This window comes from Cherax quadricarinatus, chromosome 29 (genome assembly GCF_038502225.1).
Source record: "Cherax quadricarinatus isolate ZL_2023a chromosome 29, ASM3850222v1, whole genome shotgun sequence".
NCBI classification, from domain to species: Eukaryota; Metazoa; Arthropoda; class Malacostraca; order Decapoda; family Parastacidae; genus Cherax; species Cherax quadricarinatus.
The window spans coordinates 32,000,149-32,014,036 of NC_091320.1; the positions used below are offsets into that span (position 1 = coordinate 32,000,149).

Here is a 13,888-nt window from a genome sequence, read left to right on the forward strand (position 1 = left end):
AGCTAACCTTATTGATGGGTTACCTGGGCTAACCATATTGATGGGTTACCTGGGCTAACCTTATTGATGGGTTACCTGAGCTAACCTTATTGATGGGTTACCTGGGCTAACCATATTGATGGGTTACCTGGGGTAACCATATTGATGGGTTACCTGGGCTAACCATATTGATGGGTTACCTGGGCTAACCATATTGATGGGTTACCTGGGCTAACCATATTGATGGGTTACCTGGGCTAACCATATTGATGGGTTACCTGGGCTAACCATATTGATGGGTTACCTGGGCTAACCATATTGATGGGTTACCTGGGCTAACCATTTGATGGGTTACCTGGGCTAACCATATTGATGGGTTACCTGGTCTAACCATATTGATGGGTTACCTGGGCTAACCATATTGATGGGTTACCTGGGCTAACCATATTGATGGGTTACCTGGGCTAACCATATTGATGGGTTACCTGGGCTAACCATATTGATGGGTTACCTGGGCTAACCATATTGATGGGTTACCTGGGCTAACCATATTGATGGGTTACCTGGGCTAACCATATTGATGGGTTACCTGGGCTAACCATATTGATGGGTTACCTGGGCTAACCATATTGATGGGTTACCTGGGCTAACCTTATTGATGGGTTACCTGAGCTAACCTTATTGATGGGTTACCTGGGCTAACCATATTGATGGGTTACCTGGGCTAACCATATTGATGGGTTACCTGGGCTAACCATATTGATGGGTTACCTGGGCTAACCATATTGATGGGTTACCTGGGCTAACCATATTGATGGGTTACCTGGGCTAACCATATTGATGGGTTACCTGGGCTAACCATATTGATGGGTTACCTGGGCTAACCATATTGATGGGTTACCTGGGCTAACCATATTGATGGGTTACCTGGGCTAACCATATTGATGGGTTACCTGGGCTAACCATATTGATGGGTTACCTGGGCTAACCATATTGATGGGTTACCTGGGCTAACCATATTGATGGGTTACCTGGGCTAACCATATTGATGGGTTACCTGGGCTAACCATATTGATGGGTTACCTGGGCTAACCATATTGATGGGTTACCTGGGCTAACCATATTGATGGGTTACCTGGGCTAACCATATTGATGGGTTACCTGGGCTAACCATATTGATGGGTTACCTGGGCTAACCATATTGATGGGTTACCTGGGCTAACCATATTGATGTGTTACCTGGGCTAACCATATTGATGGGTTACCTGGGCTAACCATATTGATGGGTTACCTGGGCTAACCATATTGATGGGTTACCTGGGCTAACCATATTGATGGGTTACCTGGGCTAACCATATTGATGGGTTACCTGGGCTAACCATATTGATGGGTTACCTGGGCTAACCATATTGATGGGTTACCTGGGCTAACCATATTGATGGGTTACCTGGGCTAACCATATTGATGGGTTACCTGGGCTAACCATATTGATGGGTTACCTGGGCTAACCATATTGATGGGTTACCTGGGCTAACCATATTGATGGGTTACCTGGGCTAACCATATTGATGGGTTACCTGGGCTAACCATATTGATGGGTTACCTGGGCTAACCATATTGATGGGTTACCTGGGCTAACCATATTGATGGGTTACCTGGGCTAACCATATTGATGGGTTACCTGGGCTAACCTTATTGATGGGTTACCTGAGCTAACCTTATTGATGGGTTACCTGGGCTAACCATATTGATGGGTTACCTGGGCTAACCTTATTGATGGGTTACCTGGGCTAACCTTATTGATGGGTTACCTGGGCTAACCTTATTGATGGGTTACCTGGGCTAACCTTATTGATGGGTTACCTGGGCTAACCTTATTGATGGGTTACCTGGGCTAACCTTATTGATGGGTTACCTGGGCTAACCATATTGATGGGTTACCTGGGCTAACCATATTGATGGGTTACCTGGGCTAACCTTATTGATGGGTTACCTGGGCTAACCTAGATGTAAATGAAGGCAGTTGGGATTTATTACTTTATATAAGAGAAATTTTAATGTTATAAAACATTTTAACTACTTCAGGGCCGTAGTGTTTTGTTCAATTCTTTGACAACGAGCTGGACCATAGGAGGTTACACTGATGCCACCATAGCCAAAGCACGTTTGGCTCTCCTGTGTCGAGTGATTACTGCCACAGTTACTTCTCTCCCAGACACTGCAGGTTCTGGCCAGGTTGGTTTTTCTACAGAGTAGGTTATTATTAATTGATAAGAGAAGCCCTGTAGGCAGATGTATACTCTGAATAACTTTTGTAGCCCTTTTTGGTAACTTTAACATATTTGTCCTCAGGGTACTTCACCAAGCATCAGACAAGCAATAGATCTGGGTAGGGCATGGGGAATATCTCTTGATGTCTTACATCGTCACCACATCTGCGAGCTCTATACATCGGGCTTTGATAGCATGGCCGAGGAAGTACGCATCTCTTATTCACTTGTTCCTTAAAACAAATATTGAACTTGTTTTAATTTGTACTGAAAATTATTTAAAAAATTAATCTGTGATCCATAATCTTCAGGTGGTGCCAGTGGTCAATGATGGACCATTGTTGGGGTCACAGTTAGTGTTGATTGCAGGACAAAGGCTCCACTATTTCCTTGTGAACTCCTCGTATACTGCGCATCATTTAGCATTGATGTCACCTACTATTACTGAATGGGTCAAATCCTGTGTAAGCTATTAGCATTTCTTATTGACTGTGAGGTACTGTAGTTACATTGTATAGTGCATATTTATTTAATTTTTAGATTTTTGTTAGTTCAAAAATTTTCTACTCTTATGATTTTTGAGATTATGTAATTATTGTTTAGATATAACTGGATTTTTTTTTTTTTTTTTTTTCCCATTTTAAATCCTCTAATTTTTTTTCCCACTTCAGGATTCCGGGAGTCTACGTTGTCCGGCTGTGCCACTAGAGAAAACATTGAACCTACTGACACGTGCTCTCAACCTTCTCCCAGACACCACTCAAGAGTTTAAACTGGCTACTGCACTCTATGATACTTTAGCAGCATTTATAGAAGATCAGAATTCTTCCACGTAGTCTTTGGATTTTTGCGTATCTTTAAATGGGTAAGGATTATGAAATAAGATGCAGTATGCAAGTTGTGGCATTTTATTTATGAAGATTTTTCATCCACTAGGAACTTTTATCAATTCACGAGCTGATAGTTCCTAGTGGACTAAACATCTTCATAAATAGTGTAATAAACCACATGTTGTCCTACAAACTGTTGGTGTATTCTACCATTGTATTACCAAGGATATGAAGTACAATTTAGATTTGTTGTTCCTGACTTGAAATTTGTGATAAATTCTAATTCTTAGAAATAGCTTAAAAAATATGTTTTTGTAAAATTCTTTAATCTCTTTGCTTTTAGTAAACTGATAAGTTTTTGCAGATTCCACATACATTATATTAGTACTGTAATAATTTTTATTTTGAATCTCTCGATAGCTTGTCTAATGTATAGTAACTGTTTAAGTGAGGTGCCATAATGCTAGTGACTGGCTCCTGATTAAAGGAACTGAAACTACCCTCCCTGTCCTTAGGTCAAACCTGTTTACTTCTCATTCCCTAGGTTGTGTATAACCCTTATGTGTTTAGCACTTCCACATGAATACAATAATATTGTATCTGTTGCAGAACTCTGTGATAAAAATATGGAGGTCACGAAGTTAACGAGGCAGGAGTGTTGTGTGAAATACTACTTGCGAGGATGGTACTTCTTGTGACACACGAGATCTCCAGTAGCATAGGATAGTTTTGCAGATGTGTTGCCTATTTTACAAGGTTAATTTTTTTATTGCATTCACTGAGGACTTGAAACCATGGAAGACAGTGTAGCTGTTCAGCTTCTATAATTTTTGCTGCCTATGGGTTACAAGAATTTTTTTTAAATGTTATATGTTATTTCCTTTTATACTGGTTCTTAAGGGGCTTTCATGGAGATTACAAATCAAAACATTATAAACTTTTAACATAAAAAGGGTAAACAAAAGTATGAAAAAAATCAAATGTCAGAATTCTAAAGAAAAAAATTCCCTTCAAAGGGCATAGATAAATCTGCTGTATAGTGCTGTATAGCCCTTGTGGCTTAGCGCTTCTTTTTGATTATAATAATAATAATGATGTATGTAGTTTCTGGATTCATTGCCAGAGATCTAATTTATGATAATGCCTATATCACTTATTTAAGAAATCTTTGTCGAAAGCATTTATTGGTCCATTTTGAAGGGTTAACACCCAGTTCTTGTTGGTTTCCACATCATGCATTTCCATTAAAAACTCATTCCTGTCTTAAAACATACACAAGCCTGCTGGATGCTCAAGCCCCTGACACTGAAAAAACTGTACCCTTCTTCCACCCATTCTTGGGGTGACATACCTTCACCCCTAGATTTATTCATGCTCTGTCATTTTTATCTTCCTTATCCACTAGATTCCCAAACCACCTCAATAATCCCTCCTTGCATCTCACCTTTATTCCAGTCTACATAATTCTTTAATTTATACTCCAATAATCCCACTTTCCATAGTTGATCATTTAATAGTACTGCTATGCCCTTATCTCTGATTCTTTTGGATACACTCCATGTAATTTGGGTACACCCCATGTAATTCCATTAATTTCTCTCCACTGAAATTCTCCTGCCTCTTTCAGCTTTGTTTCAGCTTCTATTTTCATAGCATTTATAATAAATTCTTATCTCTATGACTACACCCACTCTGTCAAGCAGCCTAATTTAAAAAAAAACTTTTTAGTAATATATTTAACACACATACACACATTTTTTTCATTGTGGATTTTTAGCATATATTAATACATACATATAGTAAATATTCATCATATGTTGTGAAAATTAATAAAAAAAAATTATGGGTTACATCGTTAATACATCGTCCATTTCCCACTAAGGCAGGGTTACCCAAAAAAGAAAACTCTCATCATTCACTCCATTACTGTCTTGCTAGAGGCATGCCTACACTACAGTTAAAAAAACTGCAACATATTAACACCCCCCTCCTTCAGAGCACAGGCACTGTACTTCCCACCTCCAGGATTCATATCTGGCTAACCATTTTCTTGAATACCTTCATAAATGTTGCTTTGCTAACACTCCAACAGCACATCAAGTCATAAAAACCATTTGTCTCCACTCCTATCTAACACACTCATGCACACTTGCTGGAAATCCAAGCCCCTCACACATAGAAACACCTTTACCCCTCCCTCCAACCTTTCCTAGGATGACCTGTACCCTACCTTCTTTCCACTACAGATTTATGTGCCATCTAAGTCATTCTATTTTGTTCCAGCCTCTCTAAATGTCTAAACCACCTCAACAATGCCTCCTTTGCCCTCTGGATAATATTTTTAGAATCCCCGCACCTCCTCCTAATCTTCAAGCTAGAGATTCTCTGCATTATGTTCACACTGCTTAGACGCTACATCTCCTCTTCCTCCAGCTTTTTTGTTGCAACATTTGCCACCCATGCTGCACACTCTTCTTCTTTCAACAAACCAGCCGTATCCCACCGAGGCAGGGTGGCCCAAAAAGAAAAACAGAAGTATGCTGCACACACATATAACAATATTAATATAGATTATGTTTACATTACTGATAACACTATTGTGCTCAGCTCTCAGACCAGGTAGCTAGCCAGTCTTAACACTAGGAGGCCACTGCACTATCCACTACTATGCTGGTCTATCAAGATTCATCCAACTAGGTATATTTTTATACCTTAGGAAGGTTAGCTGGGGGCTCCCTGTGATCACAATGTCAGAGTCTTTGCAGACTAATCTCCTGCACTAATTTGTCTACGAAAACCTTGCACTAGGAGGCCACACTTTCTCACCTAGTGCATAGAAATATACTAGTTGGATGACTTCCTAGATTTGTATGGTACAGTGGTTAGTGCAGTTTTAGAACTGCCTTGCCATGTGTTTGAATTCCAGCTGTTCTGAATACATCATGTAATGTTGCAGTCCTGTATTTAGTGCCAGTTATAAAGAATAATAGTAAATATCATGTGTAAGCAAAAGACTTCCTTGTGCATGTTTAAATGATTAAAACCTGTAAACTGTTGCTTCAGTGTAAGGTTTTTTATGGTTTTATAAATGGTTGTGGAAACAGCTTGCATTGCTCTCAAACCATTTGCAGTCTTGAGAATTTAGCAGATACTTGAAGGACAAATGACTGCCCTCTTCATTTTTACATTTAATGTGAGTAGCATAGAACATATTTACAGTAATTTATGTAGATGAGTAATGAGAGCCTATTTATTTTGGGGAGCTAGACTAATAGACAGTTCAGGTATATATATTTTGCTGTTTCTGGTCACTTTAAACTTCACTGTCTTTAATATTAGTGAATTATGTTACATAAATAACAAAATGTCCCATGCATGTGTACTGGCTACTAGTTGGTGCATCACAAAACAGACAATCTCTGTCAAGACAAAGTTCATAACTCTGATTTAAAATCTCCCATAATATTACGAATAGGAGATCTTTTTTAAAAAGGTTTAGGATTACCCCGGGTTACGTTTTCTTCTCAAGGAGAAAAAGGAGGGGGGTCTCCTTTTATCATAATACAGTTATTGAAACAAATTCCTTGATGTTTCGTTTATATCAATCTTAATCAAAAGGGGTAAATCAAGACAAAGCTGTCTATACTATACTTCAATGAACATATTTATCTTCATTCAGAATATACAATAAAAGGTATATTCAAATTCTTATGATTTGGGCCCATTAAATACTAAGCAATTTCAATGCTTAAATATACCAAGTTGATAATCTTTGTACATACTATTTAAATTACTATATATATACTTCCTTACAGCTCAGATAGAGGTGCCACTTTTCCAATAACCAAGAAAGCACCAATTTCCCAAGCTCGTCCTTGCAAACACTGTAAAATAATCCTCGAATAGATGAGTTGGTCTGTTTCCCCATTCACAGGGTAGACGAGGAAGAGCCAAAGCTAAGTAGGACTGTTCTCAGAGCTTGCCCGAGAGAGACTGCCGGGAACAAGCCTCGTGAATGACAGGTAAACAGAAGGCGCCAAATCATGACGTCATAAACAACCCAACTCTTGGACAAAGTCGAGCTTGTTATACTTAACCGTACATCTATACATAAATGATGAAGGATGACTGATAATACTATGACGATCCAGCAGCTTCGGTTTAGCTATTACCGAAGCAGCTAACAAGGTAGTATTATCTGGATGATAAAAGCAAAGAAATATTACGATACATCGTAACACCCCCACCCTCCAAGAGTGGGATCGGTAATTAAGTTCTTGTCATGAGAAGCCCTTTTGGAGTGCCTGGAGATGAAGTAACTGCAGAACTTCACACAGAAACTCTTCATCCTCGCTCGCATGTCCCGAAGACCTCGTAAAGATATTTTCGTCTCGCTCCATCTGGACAAAAATAGAACATTATTAATAACACAAGAACAAAAAAGAAGCATCTTAAGAGCGGGACAGCGTCAGCCAGTACATTATCGGGACCTTTCATATGTGAAATTTCGAAAGCATAGGGTTGAATTCTAAGTGCCCATCTTAATATCCTGAGATTTTTAGATTTCATGGTGTTAATAAATGTAAGGGGGTTATGGTCAGAATATACAGAAATTTTATGGGGTGAAGAGCTCAGGTACAAGTCAAAATGTTCTAAAGCCACCACAAGGGCTAAAGCCTCTTTCTCTACAGTAGAATAATTAAGTTGATGGGGGCGTAGTTTAGAGGAAAAATAGCAAATAGGGTGAAGAATGTCATTATTGGTGGAATTTTGAAGTAACACGGCTCCTAGAGCATAACTGCTAGCATCGATGTGTAAGGTAAATGGTTTCTCAAAGTTGGGACTTTGTAGGATAGGAGCCGAGGAGTGAAGACGCTTCAGTCTTCGAAAAGCTTCTTCACAATCTTGGGTCCACTTAAACTTCACTCTTGAACTAGTAAGTTCTGTCAGAGGGGCAGTGACCTGGGCATAATTGGGACAATCTCCTGTAGTATCCTGTCATTCCTAAAAAACGTTGAATTCCTTTCCGGTCCGAGGGAGAAGGAAAATCCGAGATGGCTTGGATTTTCGCTTGAATCGGGGCCACTGTGCCTTGTCCTATTTCAAACCCTAGATAACGTACCTTGGCCTGACCAAAAACACATTTGGCTAGATTGATGGCGAAATTATGACTTTATAAAGCCTTTAAAAGTTCTTCCAGTCTAACTAAATGATCAAGCCAACTATCGCTAAAAGCAACCAAGTCGTCTAAGTATACGGCCACTCCTTGTAAAGGAAAAGTGAGCTCATTCATAAGACGCTGGAAAGTTGCAGCTGCATTGCATAATCCGAAGGGTGTAACTGTATAATTGAATAACCCATCTTTCACAATGAAGACTGAAATGTCTCTAGCTCTTGGCGAGAGGGGTACTTGGTAATATCTTCGTAATAAATCTAGTTTGTTGACAAATTTGGCTGTAGAGACTGTGTCGATTAGGTCGTCAATGGGAGGTAATGGGTAACTATCGAGACGAGTGACGGCATTTATTTTTCGGTAATCCGTACACATCCGATGACTGCCGTCCAGTTTGGGGACTAATATACAAGGGGATGCCCAAGGACTCTTGCTCTTTTCAATCAGTCCATGCTCCAGCAGGAGAGATATTTCATCTCTCATTACATGTATTTGCTGTTTCGCTGGACTAACTCTGTAGGGGGGTTGTTTAATTGGCCGAGTCTCCCCGACATCCACGTCATGTTCTCCTAATGTACACTTCTTGGGTACATCCTCAAACAAAGAACTATATTTCCTTATTGGTTCTTTAACTTGCATTTTCTTTTCCGGCCCTAGATTGTCTAAGAATTGGTCGAGATTTTCTAATGTTTCCGAATTCTTGAGACTGATCTCCTTTTCTCTGGTGACTTCTTCGTATATGGGTTTCGTCTCTATGGGTGATGTTGAAATTGGCATAACCAGAAAGCTTCCTCTGTATGCCTTCAGCTGGTTAATATGAAATCTTTCGAGTGATTTTTCTTTTGCCAGGGATCCGAATTACGTAGTTGACATCGTTCTCTTTCTTCAATACCTCATATGGACCTAAATAACGGGGTAATAACGAATGTCCAGGAGTCAATCTTTGTATCAACACTAGGTCTTTAGGTTCAAATGATCGAGGCTTTGAGCGTTGATCTTATAAATGTTTCATTTTGACTTGAGCCTCTCCTAGATTTTTAATGGCAAATTCCCTAGAGGGGGCTAACCGCTCTCTCATTGCCACTATGGATGCTTTTAATGTAGGCTCAGTCTGTCCTGTCCAGGTATCTCGTAGTACTGCCATCGGGCTGCGAACCTCGTGTCCATAGATAATTTTGAAAGGAGAAAAACCGGTACTCTCCTGCTCGCTTTCTCTAATGGCAAATAATAAGAAGGGTATACCTTCATCCCAATCTTTTGTGGTCTGTTCACAGCAGGCACGTAACATTGATTTCAAGGTCTGGTGAAACCTTTCCAGCGCCCCTTGAGACTGTGGGCGATAACTCGTGGAGTACACCGAGTTCACTCCTAGACCAGACAAGGCTTCTTTAAATATTTTAGATGTGAAATTGCTACCCTGGTCCGACTGGATCTCTCGGGGAATGCCCACCTGGGCAAAGAACTTTACTAGGGATCGAACCAACACTCGGGCTGTGATTTTTCGCAGAGGGATAGCCTCGGGATACCGGGTGACTGTATCCATTATTGTGAAAAGATATTGGTTGCCTTGTCTAGTCTTGGGCAAAGGGCCCACACTCTATTATGAGGCGGGAAAATGGTTCCCCAGACACAGGAATCAGGATTAAAGGAACGGGCCTGGAGACATGGGCGGTTTTACCGGCCACTTGACATACATGACACTCTTGCCACATACTTTACTATGGTGTCATACATTTTTGGTCAAAAAAAGTATTTCTTGATTATTCCCAAAGTCTTTTTAATGCCTAGGTGCCCACCTTGGGTACTGCCATGGGCAAATTCAAGAACTAGGTCATGGAATGCTTTAGGCAACACAAGTAGGTCTCTGTGTAAATTCAATCTCTTGATGACCACTTTCTTTTTTAGGATACCTGAACTGTCCGCAAAATAACAGTTTTCTTTTACCTTAATCAGTTCCTCGGGTACTGCCATTCTTCTACAAGTTTCTAACTCAGGACCATCCATTTGTGCCTGGATCAAGTCCTCTTTTCCCCAGTTTCTGGCCTGAGGAAAATTTATATTAGGTACTTTCGTGATAGAATACGGCTTGGAGGTGTCAGGTTGATTCATATCACTAAATAATAATCCTATCCCCATATCATTTCTATTGGGTGAAGGGGTAACCCTCTCTGAAGGAGACATCACCCGTGTTATCACATTAAGAGGGAATAAGGACGTTCCTTGCTTGGAAACTTCTAGAGCATAATTATCGTCTGAAGTGTTAAGGAACACTATGGGTTCGGGACATATCCCTTTATGAAATATATCATTTCCTATTAATAAATCTACACCCTCAATGGGAAAGGGCCCTGAGGATAATCCCACTGTGATCCATCCATTATAATAAGAAATTTTCAAAAAGACTACACAAAGGAGCTTTGATTAGAGCACCTCCATAGGCTTCTAACAGAACTTCCAACTGGGAAACATCATTCTCACTTGTAGGTAACACTCCCTTTCTCAGTAACGTGATGTAAGAACCGGTGTCCCGAAATGTGTTAATGTCCACGAACCTTTTCTGATCTAACCCAACTTGATCTTTTGAATAATAAGGAGCCATTGCCTTCTTCATGAGATTCGCCGGAGTTCCGATATCTAGTCATCAGCGCAGGTGATTCTTGGAAGGAGGAGAAGTCAACCTCACCTCACTAGATTTTTTGCTATCACCAGTCGAGTGAGTAATCATTTGAGTGGGATATGTTCTTCCATAGTCCTTCTGGTCTTTATTCCTCTTAAAACACTGGTTCTGCAGATGCCCGATCTTCTTACAATATTGACAATATGGATCTTGGTTCCATCTACTAGTAGCTTTTGGAGCTTCATCCCTGCCCCGACTTGGTAATTTTTCCCCCATGAGGGATTGAGACTTTCTCACCAAGGGGAAGGTCAGAGTATTCTTCCTCCGATCATCTGGTTTTCGTTGGGGAGGCGTCAACTTACTCAGAATCTTGGAATCGGTCAAACGTAACGTTACATCATAACGATCGGCTAGAGAGGCTGTTTCGGTCACCGTAGAAGTAGAATGTCCGATTAGGTACGAGTGTAGCCTCTTCGGTACATGGTTGAAGAAGTCTTCATGTAAGATCATTCGAGTCAGATCCTCCACCGTAGTACACTGAATGGCCCTCTTCCATCTGTGGAATGCCGTTTGCTTCTCCCTCGCAAACTCAAGCCAGGATTGATGGGGTTGTCATGTTAAACTCCGGAAAATTTTCTGATAAGTAGCCGGCAACAATTCATAAGAGTCTAACACGGTTTTTTTCACGATGTCATAATTGGAGTATTGATCAGAAGGTAACCTAGCCGTACAGTTTTGAGCTTTCCCCGTAAGGACTGTATGTAATAAGGCAGCCCAGTGTTCCTTGGGCCAATGCATCATGCGTGCTTGGTTTTCGAATGCTTCGAAGAAAGAGTTGGGGCTAGTATCGCTGAACTTGGGAACCAAATGAGTAGCGCAGTGTAGGTCAAAGTGGTCGGGAATACCTTTACCTCGACCGCCTAATTTTTCTCATTAACTGTCTCTCATAACGAATCGACTCTTTCGAAGTCCTCCTGATTCAACTTTCGTTGCAGCTCAAGCTGGTTAGCTTGAAGATGGAGAATGCGCTCTATCCATTCACATTGCTCTGAGGATAGTGTTTCAAGGAAAGATTTTGTCGGTCGCGGATTGCTGTTTGTAGGTCCGGGTTGGTCGGATTCAGTCAGTCTGGAGAACATCGTAAGGGCTGGAGATATAGGGTCGGCTATAAGTGCCACCTCGATCTCTTTCTGACTAACCCTTGGTATCTCCTCTGGAGGTCATGCTGTATCGGATTCCCTCCCTTTCTGAGGTGTACTACTTAACTGGGAAATCAGGCTATCAGATTCTTCTATTTTGTCTACAGATTCATCCTGATCATCGGGAAACAATAAGTTTCGTATAATGGAGCGCACAGTGTTTGCAGTATAGTGTGTCTCGTATGGTACCCCTAAAACTCTAGCGATTTGCCAACATGTTTGTAATTTCAATGTGGCCAGGCAGCTCTGAGAAGTAATGTCATCGAATAAGGATTTTAACTCTTCCATATTTTATGATAGTTCAATAATGGGCCAAAGTAGATCTCCCTGACACAGGCCCCCATCTATTACGAATAGGAGATATTTTTTAAAAAGGTTTAGGATTACCCCGGGTTACGTTTTCTCCTCAAGGAGAAAAAGGAGGGGGGTCTCCTTTTATCATAATACAGTTATTGAAACAAATTCCTTGATGTTTCGTTTATATCAATCTTAATCAAAAGGGGTAAATCAAGACAAAGCTGTCTATACTATGTTAACTTTAATGAACATACTTATCTTCATTCAGAATATACAATAAAAGGTATATTCAAATTCTTATGATTTGGGCCCATTAAATACTAAGCAATTTCAATGCTTAAATATACCAAGGTGGTTCGGACATGTAGAGAGAATGGAGCGAAACAGAATGACTTCAAGAGTGTATCAGTCTGTAGTGGAAGGAAGGCGGGGTAGGGGTCGGCCTAGGAAGGGTTGGAGGGAGGGGGTAAAGGAGGTTTTGTGTGCGAGGGGCTTGGACTTCCAGCAGGCATGCGTGAGCGTGTTTGATAGGAGTGAATGGAGACAAATGGTTTTTAATACTTGACGTGCTGTTGGAGTGTGAGCAAAGTAACATTTATGAAGGGATTCAGGGAAACCGGCAGGCCGGACTTGAGTCCTGGAGATGGGAAGTACAGTGCCTGCACTCTGAAGGAGGGGTGTTAATGTTGCAGTTTAAAAACTGTAGTGTAAAGCACCCTTCTGGCAAGACAGTGATGGAGTGAATGATGGTGAAAGTTTTTCTTTTTCGGGCCACCCTGCCTTGGTGGGAATCGGCCAGTGTGATAATAAAAAATAATAATAATAATATATACTTCCTTACAGCTCAGATGGAGGTGCCACTTTTCCAATAACCGAGAAAACACCAATTTCCCAAGCTCGTCCTTGCAAACACTGTAAAATAATCTTCGAATAGATGAGTTGGTCTGTTTCCCCATTCACAGGGTAGACGAGGAAGAGCCAAAGCTAAGTAGGACTGTTCTCAGAGCTTGCTCGAGAGAGACTGCCGGGAACAGGTAAAGAGAAGGCGCCAAATCATGATGTCATAAACAACCCAACTCTTGGACAAAGTCGAGCTTGTTGTACTTAACCATACATATATACACAAATGATGAAGGACGACTGATAATACTATGACGATCCAGCGGCTTCGGTTTAGCTATTACCGAAGCAGCTAGCGAGGTAGTATTATCTGGATGATAAAAGCAAAGAAATATTACGATACATTGTAACACAAGTAGAGATACCTCAGGTGATCGTTCATTCTAAGTTTCCTAACACTAACATTATTAGGCATTTGGTATGTACGAATTTTGTTTCATACATAATCTCTCTCTGTGCATTATGACCGTCAGCGGGAATGTCTGTTTTAGTTTAAATCTTTATAAAATGAATGTGATACACAGAAAATGATGGCTCACTGACTCTGCCCAGTACCAGATTAGGCTCATTATCATTGTAGAGTTGAAAAGCTAAATTAGAAGACTTTGATAGATAACATTTTA

General features: G+C 40.6%; 1 protein-coding gene across 1 annotated transcript in view; it reads left to right on the forward strand.

Moving 5' to 3' along the window:
* Rab3-GAP (Rab3 GTPase activating protein) overlaps positions 1–12,795 on the forward strand; it is a 74,135-nt gene extending 61,340 nt beyond the window's left edge. The window contains exons 23-27 of the mRNA XM_053779268.2: positions 2,065–2,214; positions 2,332–2,457; positions 2,561–2,713; positions 2,921–3,114; positions 3,689–12,795. Coding sequence (XP_053635243.2) covers positions 2,065–2,214; positions 2,332–2,457; positions 2,561–2,713; positions 2,921–3,085 — 594 coding nt within the window. The 3' untranslated portion in view covers positions 3,086–3,114; positions 3,689–12,795. The remainder of the gene's footprint in view (positions 1–2,064; positions 2,215–2,331; positions 2,458–2,560; positions 2,714–2,920; positions 3,115–3,688) is intronic.
* The last annotated feature ends 1,093 nt before the right edge of the window (positions 12,796–13,888 follow it).